General features: G+C 49.4%; 1 protein-coding gene across 1 annotated transcript in view; it reads right to left on the bottom strand.

Moving 5' to 3' along the window:
- Window positions 1–12,194, bottom strand: part of GDF6 (growth differentiation factor 6) — a 16,087-nt gene that overhangs the window by 502 nt on the left and 3,391 nt on the right. The window contains exon 2 of the mRNA XM_012722909.1: window positions 6–511. Coding sequence (XP_012578363.1) covers window positions 6–511 — 506 coding nt within the window. The remainder of the gene's footprint in view (window positions 1–5; window positions 512–12,194) is intronic.

The raw sequence follows: 12,194 nt of genomic DNA, 5'->3' as shown, positions 1-12,194 counted from the left end.
CCCGCGCCGGGGCCGGCAGCCTCGGCCGAGCCCAGCTGCTCGCGCATCTCCGCGAACAGGTTCTTGCGCTGGGATCGCGTGAACACCACCAGCAGGGCGCGTTCCTGGGGGGGCCTCACCCTCCGGCCGAAGCCCAGACTCCGCAGGTCGGGGGCCGGCGGCTGCGGGGGCTCGGGCGCCTCGTCCTCGGCGGCGCCCGGCTCGTGCCACGCGGCCCGCAGCTCCAAGCACAGCTGCTTCCAGGGCTGGTGGCGCAGGCCCTGCCACACGTCGAAGACTTCCCAGCCGACCCGGGGCGCCCCCTGCGGGTCCAGGGTCCGCGCGTCCAGCAGCAGCGGCGACAGGCAGGGGTACAGCTGCACGTGGAGCGGCCCGACCGGCTGCCCCCAGGGCGCTGCGGGCGCCTGGCGAAAGAGCCGCAGCTCCGCGCCCACCAGCTCTTCTTTGTCTGAGAGCGTGGACACATCAAACAAATACTTCTGTCTCCGGAGAGGAGTGTGCGAGAGATCGTCTGTGAGATAAAAAATAATTACAGTCAGTTTCACTTAAGGGGGAGATCAGCCCGGTGCTCTGCGGCCGGCCCCGGGAGGAAAGGGGCGGGTGTGGGGCAGGCGGCCCGGAGTCCAGCTGGGCCAGCCCCGGGCCTGACCACCCGGCTCCTCGCCCCACCCCTGCTAGGCGAGGGGAGGGGCCGCACCAGGGCAGGCCCCCTCCTTCTGTCAGCCCGGGACTCCCAGCGGGGAGGAGGTGGCAGCGGGAGGGAGGCGGAGGCCTCCCAGGTTTCCCCCCAGGAGTCTTCCTAACCACTAATGTGCCCTCTGTGGTCGCAAGCTGGACCGAGCCTCCCCCAGCCCTCCCCTCAGATGGCTCGTTCTCATCATTCACATCTCGTTCAAATGTCACCTCCTCCAAGAGCCCATCCGACCACCCCGATCTGAAGCAAACTCCCGGCTCACTATCACAGGACCCTGCTTTATTATCTTCCTGTCGTTTAGCATTATCTACAATGACCTCGGTTATATTTGTCTCCTTAGTGGTCTGTCTTTCACAGCAACACCCTTCCCCCTTCTAGCCCTTAGGAGCTAGAACCCTGTCCTGTTCATCTTGTTCTCCCCAGAGCCTTCAACCTTGAGGGGCACAGAATACAAACCAGTCGGTCAGTAAATGAGGGATGTTTAAGCCAGCCTGGCTGCCAGGTGTAATCATCTAGAGAACATAAACATTACCTGCACCAGGGTTTGCGCCAGCCCATTGAATGGATATTGGCAGACAGGGTCTGGATATTAAGATTTTTGTTGGGGTTTTTGTTATTGTTGTTGTTAATTTCTTTTTAAGCTCCGGAGATGATTTTAAGGTGCTGCCGAATTTCAGACCCCCTGGTCTGGAGGCAAGTTTGCTGATGCCTCTAAGCCCAACATGAAGCAGACAGATGGAGAGCTTTCTTTTAAAAATTCAGGAACTATTTAACAAGAAGTAAAAGAGCCGTGAGGCTTTCAGTGTCTACAGGAGGGGCTAATATCAAACAGATCAGACATCTAACCATTAGGAAGATCCTGCTGTCAATGAGAAGTAGATATATCTGGAAGGAGAAAACCTCAGTTAGAGATACTTATACACATATGACATTCTCCTCTCCTCCACCAACCGAATCTAAAATTTTCTTACTTTGCAACGAATCCTGAAGATAAAATTTTTTGGTTAAAGTAAGAAAAAGAAATTTGTGTTTGAGCAGAGGGGCTTGGGAAATCCAGGCTTTCCAAACCCAAGGTGAATTCTTTAGGACCAAGGCAAAACTGGACTTCTTTTCTGACACATTTATGCATGAAGCCAACCCCACTTTAGTGTGCAAGGCGGAAAGCTAACCAGATTTTCTTGGGCTGCTTCTCATAAAATATTTACAACCCAGCAAATACAAAAATCCCAAAAGCCCCAAGCTTTCCCCAGAAGCTAGTAAAGTTTGGGTCGATTTCAATAGTAAAAGTGTCACTGGGTCCCAAGTCCGACCCCTCACTGCCTGTCCAGATGTAGCCCCAGGGTGCTGGCTCTGGAGCCTCAGCCACACCCAGTCCCCACACTGGGCTGACCACCTCCTGGCTCCCTCACTTGAACACACATGTCCCAACCTGAGACGGAGCTGTGGGAAGGGTTAGAGAGGTGAAAAGGGAAAAGCTGCTGGAGGCAGTTGATTTATGGAAGCCAAGACCTTCAAACCGACCTGGGTCACATTAAAATCAGTGGTAATTCAGCACACTTTCTTCTCTTCCTTTAAAGAAACCTGGGTCTGACAAAGCTCAGCCACCACCCAGATCTCTGAACCTATTTGCCTTAGGCTTCACTTTCCTGCTTCTCACATTTCTTTCTCCCCCAAACTAAAGAAGTGATGAACGTGACAAACCTAGGGCATTTGCTGCACCAGCTAAATGCTCTGAGGGCTGATGTATTTTCCATCTTTAGCCACAAAGGTAGATGGTTCTGTAAGGCAGGTACTCCTACTGATCCCATTTTACAGATGGGAAAACAAAGACTTGGGGAAAGTAAATGAATTGACAGCTACTAAGCAATGAGGTTGAGATCCAAACTTAAGCCCACTTAAATCCAGGGGGTACAGGACTCCACTGTAGTCCTGGGACTGGAGCATAAAAAAGACCAGGAGTAGCAGGGGTAGAGAGAGGGAGATTTAGTCCAAACTGTGTGCGCAATACTTGCTAGGAATAAACCCTGGGCTCTCTGGAGAAATCATTTCCATCTCTGCTTACTTAACTCTTGACATAGTTTGTCACTGGCTGGGGAACAGTAGGCAGGTGTAAAGCAAAATGATGTATTCGTGTCTCATACAGAATGGTGAGATCAGCCTGCTCTTGTTTTCATTCAAGGGTGAGCTAATACATGGCTTGTCTGCACAGCTGAGTCACCTTTCTCTAGTTCTCAAAACTGAGAAAAGCATCGGTAGTAAGAGGGCACAGCTGACTCTTCAGCCTTGGGATTTCTGGTGATCTTTCTAGAGAAAGAGTGCAAAATGGTTTCAGCTTGTCTCCTGCTCTCTTCTCTTCCAGTATAAGCTCCAACCCACAGACCGAGAGCCTCACCTGCAAGCATGTGGACATTCAGAGGTAACCCACAGTCCAGGCTAGCAGGCCTACAGGAATGCACATCAGGAGGAAAAAACCAAAGAAGAAGTTGCCTGGGCTCTGTAAGCAAATGTGGGGCTCTTTGGGCAAACTCCATCTGAATGTAGGGGAACTACTTAGAGCAAGGCATTTTCTTGAACCTCCTGTTGAGGTGTTAGTGGTACTAGAGTCTGGGTCTAGTACTGTGGCTGAAAGAGTAAAACAATGTGAAGGTGACTGTGGAGGGCAGGAAGGGCCTGGGAGCAACACTGACTTTGTTCTGCTTTCCTGTACCCTGTGCTATAGAGGGTCCTGCTTTGTCTCACCAGTAATGGGGTACCACACTAGAATAGTTGTTCTCGAAGCTACTAAGCCTACAGTAGACCCAAAATCTGTATCAGCAGCTAAGGAACTAGTTAGAAATGGATCCCAAGGGTGGTGTGTGTGGGGGGGGAGGCTCATCTTTTGCATTTCTGGAAAGTTCCCAAAGAGTATTAATTCTGGCAGTTGTAAATCCCAAAGTAAGTTATGCTAATCTAGATGTGGAGGGGTATGTCACCCAGCTCTTGAGTGTCCTCACCCTATGGGGAGGGCCCCATTGCTGGTGAGACAAAGCAGGACCCTCTACAGCACAGGGGTGTAGGAAAGCAGCTAAGGCAGCTCTCACCAGAACAAAGTCAGTATTGCCCCCACTGCGACCCCCACTTTGCTTTACTCTTTCAGCCACAGTACTAGACCCAGTCTCTAGAGCCACTAACACATAAACAGAGGGTTCAAGAACATGTCTTGCTCTAAGTAGCTCTCCTGCAGTCCAATTCCCCACCTCTCTGGACTTGCTTTCGAACTTTGCACCTCAGAAATAGCCCAGAGGAGACATCCAACCTAGGGGTGCCCACAATTCCACCCACTGTCATGGCAAGGCCCGGCCCTGCTGCCATGGACTCGGGTGGGTTCAAAGCCCTTCACCTTCCCTTCCAAACATTTCCTTTACCCAAGTGAGGACTGGAGGCATCCAAGGAGCCCTCTCTTCCCTGAACTGGGCAAGAAACATGTACTTTTCATTTCAAAATCAATTTGTGGCTCTTTCTTATGTTTGTGGCCAAATCTAACATGTTAAGCCCTTCTATTGAAACTGATCAGTAATAAATCCTGGGAACTTTTTGTTTTGTTTTTAATTTGTAACCATCTGGATCTTTTACAGGTTGGTTCCAGTTAGCTCGGTGTTTGGTGAATATTAGACAAATAGACCTTTCAAGATGCCATTGCTGGATTTGTGCTTATCTGGTTTTCCCTGACATGTGAGTAGAGTGGGGGCAGGGAGGAGTAAACTATCTGCATATTTGAAGAAAGTTTTTCATAAGCAGGTCAGCCTGTTTTAGGTTAAGAGCAACTTGGTAAAAGGCTGAAGGCACCACAAACATGCACATCAGGTATGGAATTGATTTTTTTCAAATGAACAAGGAAATTAAACAAGGGAAGGAGAAAAAGAGTGCACAACCTCTAAGATAGGTACTATCACCTATGCTGATGAGGAAACTGGCCCAGAAAGGTAAAATCATCTGTGTTTTCTCATGGTACGTGGTTGAGGAGGCTAGAGAAACAAAGCCCAGAGCAGAAAGGATGGTCCCCACCACCGACCAACCAACACCCAGTAACTTCAGCCTCAAGAGGGTGGTGGAAAAGAGGAACACTCAGCTTCTGCTGGAAGAGGCTCCCTTAGGTCCCCCTGCACAGGGGTCCTTGTCATTCGGGTTGGGGTGAGAAGAGCCCAGATTTGCATCCCCCCCCCCAGAAGCACTGATCTATGTATGAAGCTGGAAGTCAGTCTTGGGGGTCCTCCTTGGGCTGTCACTTGCAGGCCTCAAAGGCACCCCTGCATCCCCAATTCTCAGCAGCAACTTTACTGTTTTCTCCAATAGCTGACTCTGGGCTTCTTCATGCTCCTCCTAAGCCCGTTGCACTCCTGCCCTCTAAATTTGCAGTGACCCTGGACTACTAGTGGCCAGACTTCCAGCCAACCCCATTCACCTCCTCCAGAGCACACCCCCATGCTTCCAGCTGTGTCTATCCCCCAAGGTCCAGACCCTGAGACTAATGATGGCCTAGAATGCAGAGAGAACAACTAACTTCCCCATTCCCACCCTCTAGGTGAGGATGGAGTGGGGCAAGATAATTACCCTTTGGCACAGGAAATGCTACCTCTTTCCAGGGGCCCTACCCCCCTTGTTTTTTTGTTTGTTTGTTTGTTTGTTTGTTTGTTTGTTTTTTTGAGCCCATAGCAGTATGGGAGGCTTACAGGGCTCCATCTTTGTTCCAGGTATGCTCAGCCTCACCTACTTGTTTGAGATCAGTCCTACTGTGGTACTCTGTATAGAAAAAGAAATTGAGGTGCTATGAGGTGTTCAAACCTGCCCAGTGCCTTGCAATGGAACCAGATCTGAAGTTATCATTCCAACCATAGTCCTCACCAGGGTTCAGATTGGGTAATGGAGCACAGAGAGAGGAAGGGATGGGCATGCAGTCACCATCTGTGTCATCAACACAGGCTGGGATGGGTTGCCCCAGTGATTTTCCCCTTTTAGTAAAAGGAAGAAGACCTTAAGCTGGGAATTCATGGCTGGCTTGGAGGTCACTTCTCCCCTAAGTCCTCACTTTCAGCTTTGCTTTGAGGTGCCAAAGTTCAAAAGTTAGCAAGAGAGGCAGGTGGGCTCAAAATGAAAATGAGTCAACGGTCCTCTGCCCTGGGGTGTGACAATCTCTGCCAGTCACCCTCTCCTGGGACACAGTGATCTCCTGGACATCCCCCTACAGGAGACTCCTCTGAGTCCTGCCTCTGTTGAGATCTGAGTCTTGCAAACTTCTGACCATTGCTAATGTTCCCCACCAAGGCTCTGGGTCTGGAAACAATCCACCCTTCTCAGGATGCTCCTGCTTGCCCTTCCGGCATCACTATCATAACAGGGAACACTGGTGTAGCATTAACTATGTGCTGGGATTATCTGAATTCTTAACTTATCATTCACTTAAGCCTCAAAACCACCTGTGGGAATTATAAGATATCACTATCAAGCTCATGGTAGGAACTAGAAAACTAAGACACACACACACACACAAAAAATGAGAGTATCTAGCTCAAGAAAAGAAGAGGTAGAGACAGCAGTCTGCCTCCAGTATCTGTGCCATCACCCTGGACACCGCAGTTGTAGTGCCTGGTAGAAACCCTAAGAGGTTCCAGCTCTTTCATGCTGCCCATGATTGCCGGGAGGGCATCAGTACCTGGCCTCTAAGTGGCACCTGCTTCCTAATGACCTGAACAAACAAAATGTCAACAGCTGGACATTTGAAAGAGAACTTACAAAGAAAATTAACTTTCTAATCTAAACTTTCTAGAAACTTTCCATTCAAAATCAGAATCATAGCACCCATGGTAAATGAAATAAGTCTGGGGAAGATCTGAACATGTGTGCAAATGTTAGTTACTACTGCCAACAGGAAGGACCCCAGAAGTCTCGTCTAGGAGACAGAGATTTGAATCCTCACTTGTGACTCAGTGGCTGGTTGTGCATGGATGGACTAGGTCACATAATAATTTCTCGGTCTCACCTGTGAAATGGGAGAGCCAGCCCTATCTGGCTGGCAGGGCGATTGTAAAAGCCAGAGTGCAAGTGCTCAGGGCAGGGCATGTCACAGAAAACCCAAAGAACACAGCCAGTGTTACTATCACTTCCTGCACCCAGGCCAGGAGATATGCACCTTCTCTCTTGGTCTTCTTTGAGGAGGTGCTTTGAGTCCAGTTCTCTCCACAGCTTTCCCAGAAGTGAAGGAAGAAGAGATGCTGGAGAAGAGGTACAGAGAGAAGCAGAGCTTCTAGCTCATGCACATCTCAGGTCTAGCAGAGGGCAAGGCCATAGAGACTGGAGCCTCCACCCATCACATTAGTCTTCTCAGTCTGGTGGTGCCATGTCCACAGTGACATTCCCAGGTCAACCAACAGAGGACCTGCAGCCAGAATCTCATCAAGGATAGCCCAGGTTCTCTCTGCGGGGTCAGGCTAGACCTTAGCCTACATGGCACCCATGTGGCTCCCAGCCCTAAGACAACAGGGGATCAGATCTTCTCCCCCACCCTTCACCAATCCCTTTGATGCCCGTTTTGTGGGACTCAATCTATCCACTGAGCCAATTTGGAGTGGATGTAATATTCTGGGTCTTTTTGACTAGGCAAATCAATCACATCTGCTGGAGGGAAGAAAGGCTACCGTGCCAGGCCAGCCCCAGGCATGAGTCACCAGACCCTTCAGTGAGACTGCTTGGGTGCAGGACTCCTTGCACACAATCACCTTTCCAGACCCCCTTGGAAGCTTTTAGCTTCCTCAGTGTTTCCCCAAAGATTGCCCAGCAGTATCCAGTGGAACCCGAGGCGCTCCTCCACAGAATCTCAGAGACCCTCTCCCAAGACTGGTGTACTCAGTGCACTTGGCACAGAGAAATCCAGGAGGTAGTACCACAAGCTCTGGCTCAGTGTGAGGTGAAGAAGTAAGGCTAGGAAGTGGAGAGAAAGTGAACCCTGAGTTCTACTCAACTAAAAGGTCCTTGGTGCGCTCAGCACCTACACACAGGCTACAATGCTCCAGTCATCACACACACACACCCCTAGTCCCCATCCATTGATAAAGCCACTCTGGCTGGAGTAGCAGGCCATCTGTTTCCCCTGAGTGCTGGGTGCCCCTAGCAGAAGTCCAAAGGCACGTCATCTTTCGTCTCTCAAGAATGAAATGGATTTATTCATATAGCATCTATGAAAGTCAAGGCAAACCCTGGTGCCCAGTTCTTGAGAGGGGTTGGAGAGACAGAGATGCAAAGTCTTGATCACAGACAGACACTCCACCTGGCATTTCTTCTCACCCCAGCCCCACCCCAGCTACAATCCACTGAGGGACACATCTCTATTTGACATTGTTACAAGTGAACCCCAAACAGGAGTTGGCTGCAGTGGTCCCCACATGCCAGACCCTGTCTCCCATCTTTCCTTTATATGCAAGCAGCCTATGCTCTTTGACCTTGGTTTTGACCTTGACCCTTCCCCTGGAGCCACACACGCTGATGAGACCTGGTTGACTGGCCCCAAGTCACCCTCCCTGAGCCAAGTTCTGCATAGTTGAGTAAGCCTAGGGCCCCAGGAAAGCAACAACCTTGGATGGCAGGGGAGGGTGAGAAGAATGGTCTTTCTGATTCCTGCCTTCTGGGCTGGAACTGATGGGGTCTTTTGACTTGGGAGCTCCCAGATCAACAGTAGGAAAAAAGAGTTCTCATTTTATGTGGTTTTCCTTCCCAGATAGTACTGAGGTTGCAGGTGAGGGAGAGGGTCAAGTGGCCAGTTGTCCTGGGCTCTCCCTCAGCCTCAGAGCCCAGGGGTTCCGCACTGGGAAAACCTCATGAAGTGTTCTTTAAAGTGCTGGGCTGAGCACATCTTCTGAAGAACCTATTGCCACAACTCCCCTCTGCTATGTCCACCCTGGGCTGACATCCTAAGTAACAAAGCCAACTGAGACTCCTAGCAGCAGCTATGGGGCCTAGTGCAGTAGTATCAATCTATCCCCCTCCTCACAGGGCTTGATAACCTCAGTTGGTTAGAAAGTGTGGGGAGGTCTGTGCCAGTCAGATTTGCCAAGCAGTGGCACAGCTTCTCCCTGGTTCCTGAGAGAAACAAATGAAATCAGGAATGGGTACCGGAATGTGAACTCTACCTCAAAGCCAACCCTCAGGGCTGCCCTGCTCCAGCTCTCTGCTCCACACTAAAGCTAAACCAGCTCCAGCCTGAGCCAGAGTCCAGCCCCTTTCCTCTCCTGCACACCAACTGGGGGGATCCCCAAACTGCGAGTTGCCCCCAGGCAGGCAGGCAGGCCACCAGCTTTGGATAAGCGATGAGCGCGCTTCTTCCAGACCTCAGCCCAGCCACCCACGCCAGGTGCCAGACCCCTCCAAACATCTGTAGCCCCTCAGCCCAAAGAGCCCAACCCTCACTCCAGCACAGCTAATGGACTGCTCTGGAAGGCGGAGGAACAGCAACCCTGAAACCCATTAGGCAAACGAGGACATATTTAATTCCTGTAAACAGAAGGCACCCTTTAACCGACTTTGAGCTTAAAAATAAACAGCCAGGGTTTTAACGGGGAGATGGGGGGAGTGTAGAGATGCCAAGCAATGCAATGACACCGCGGATCACGTCCGGCTTTCCACCTCTGCAGCCTCTGCTAGGATCCCGCCCCCCCCCCACACCCCCTCCTCCGCAGTTCAGAGAGCATCGTTTGAGCCATCTAATGTCCTTCACTTCACTTAAAAGCCCACAGGGATTACTGTTGATTTGCCCTGGGTCGTTTGATGCACGGAGCAGTCCTGACAAGAAACAAAAATCGGCCTCTACTGTCTTCTCCCCCACCTTTCCAGTCTTTCCCCCTTCTCTCACTCCCTCAAGGCCGCTCCAGAAAGACGTCACCAATTTCCTGCAATTGTGCCGCCAGAACCCTGAGCAATTCAGCTGGGAAAAAAAAAAAAACGAGTTTGCTAGGACCCCCATCAATGCAACGCCCCGCTTTCCCTAAATGTCCAAACTACACGCAACCTCTCCAGCCGCAGAAAACGAGCTTTCAAGTCCTGACTCACTTTGCTGGGGCAGGGACTAGGTTGTATTTAGGTTTTTGTTTTGTGTTTTTGTCCCTTTTTTAATGTGCAGAAACGACAAGGTTATTTGAACATTTTTTGATCCCCTCCCCCCACCAGCAACTCTGGCGAAAACTCTCAGCCTGGAGAGCCCCCTGCGCTGGGAAACCACTCATTGCCTTTCCTAGCTTAACCTCCGCGGCCGGAGGAACTCCCCCAGAGTTAGGTACTAGGGGTTCTTCCTTTCTGGGTGAGGCGGCATTTGTAAGGGTCTTGTAACGGCAGCCCTGAAGGCCTTAAGGATGGGAGTCACAATAACTGATCCTTAGCAAGTCAATGGGTAAGGGGTTGGTTTGTGACCTTAAACATGTTTTAATCTTTCCAACCTGAAGAGCAGAACAAACTTCTAGTTTAAGGCTTCCTTCCCTTACCCCCGGGCTTTTTCCAGGATCTTCCAGTTCACCCGGTCGGAGAATGGAGGAGGATCCTGAACCTGGAAGGCAAAGCAAACCCCGCGCTGGCTCTTAAGCGGACGCGCCCTCACACGCACACACTTGAAAGCTCAGCAATCCTTTTCCAAGGCTGTTCCCTCTTTCCGGGGAAATAAAGCCTAGATTGGAACCTTCTGCCGGCTTCCTCACTTGGCCGTCTGGTCTGCATTAGTGTTTTTATAAGGGACTCAAACAAATCGAATACAAGGTCACCAAATAATTAACAGTTGTGAATTCCCTCCGTCCCCATTAAAATACTTCCCTGCTTATATTTCATTTTCCGTTTGCCAGCGACAATAGGGTCCCGGCAAACGCGCTGCTATGTTGGTGACACCACTCCGTGGCCCAGGTCCACGTAGAAACTAGCTGTTTTGCATACGCTTGATGTACCAGGGGGACATCAAACGCCAAGGCGCCAAGGAGCATTTAAGATGCCTTCCCCCAGCAGGAGTAGCCCCAGAATTGTCCTGTCTTGCCCGCCCCCCACCTCATCAAGACCCAGAAAGTGGACTGAGAAGAAAACCAGAGAGCCAAACTCTTCAGAGATTCATTTCTAGGATGCCAAGTTTCTCAAGGATGCTCCCATCTCGTTTGGTTTTTATCTCTTCCCCCATGGCCTCCGGTCTGAGAGTGAGGTTGCAACACCTCCCAATAACCTCCCATTTTTTTTTTAAAAGACTATCATTATTTCAAAATGATCTAGAAACCTAAGTCACAGCGATATTCTTAAACTCATTTGGTTTTGTCATCCTTGAGAGGTTGCTGTTTCAGTCTTGCCTGTTAGAATTATGTGGTGTTCCTTCTACATCCACTGAAATTCCGAGTTTGATTTCTCTTTCCCTCCTTCCCTTCCCACCCCCCTCCACCCCTTTATGGCTCAGTCTTGTTGAATACATAGATGTTCTAATTGTCTGCGTTCTCCTCGGCTCCAGGGATAGGGTCCATAGTCCAAGAACAATTGGTCTTTTTGATGGCTTATATTATCAAACTAATTTCTCTGTATCAACCCCGCTCCATTCTGCTCCTGACTGCACCAACACACATGTGCATACCCTTTCTCATTTTGCTGGAATCAGAATCATCTCTACAGCACGCTGTCATGACATTTAAGAGGATAAGGGCCAATATTGCTGGTACCTTTTTGCAAGGCATCCAATCCAAAAGGAAGAAAAGCAAGCAGATTCAGACCCTTAACTCCCAAGTTCCATTCCTTCATCTCCTAAATGGGTCTTAAGAAACTATCAAGGAATATTAGACTGAAGGGAAATCTTTCTTTTCTTTTCTTTTTTTTTTTTTACTTCCACTTCTTGCCACCACCCTTTAGAAACCCCTTAAGCTATCCATATACTGTCACAGTTAATTTAGATTGCAGGGCCTAGAATTCATTTGAGTTTCACCTTTTATTAGCTGTGTGACCTTAAGCAACTTACTTAACCTCTCTGTCTTCATTAATTCACCTGTAAAACAGTAACCATACCATTTGGGGGACATAGTTGTTACAGTAAATGAAATACTCTATAACAAAATTTTTACAGTCCTAGGTAACAAAAAAACGTACTATAACTTCTCGCCAAGAGGAATGGGAGGTGGCAAGTTAAATAGTACAACAGAACGTGCCGTCTTACAGACTTAAAACGCTCGTTAATCGTTTTGGGTAGAACTGATTCCTGTCCTTCCACGCTTAACCGCAAGCTACAGATGTAACTTTGAGTGTTCTGGGTTTCCTTGTAAAGAAGGGTTTTTACCAATACTGTACGTGAGTGAATAATTCAAGGCTCGGAATTCCTTCCTTTTTTTTTTTTTTTTTTTTTTTTTATTTGTGCATACAGAACTGGGGTACAGGCCAGAGACGATCCCGTTGCATGTGTGGGTCATCCCAGGAAAGTTCTGGTTTTGGTTGTTTTTTTTTTTTTTTTTTTTTTTTTTTTGCCTCCCCT

This window comes from Condylura cristata, unplaced genomic scaffold (genome assembly GCF_000260355.1).
Source record: "Condylura cristata isolate star-nosed mole 26May11 unplaced genomic scaffold, ConCri1.0 scaffold00009, whole genome shotgun sequence".
NCBI classification, from domain to species: domain Eukaryota; kingdom Metazoa; phylum Chordata; class Mammalia; order Eulipotyphla; family Talpidae; genus Condylura; species Condylura cristata.
The sequence above is the reverse complement of the archived record's forward strand: the minus strand, read 5'-3'. Positions and strand labels throughout refer to the sequence as shown.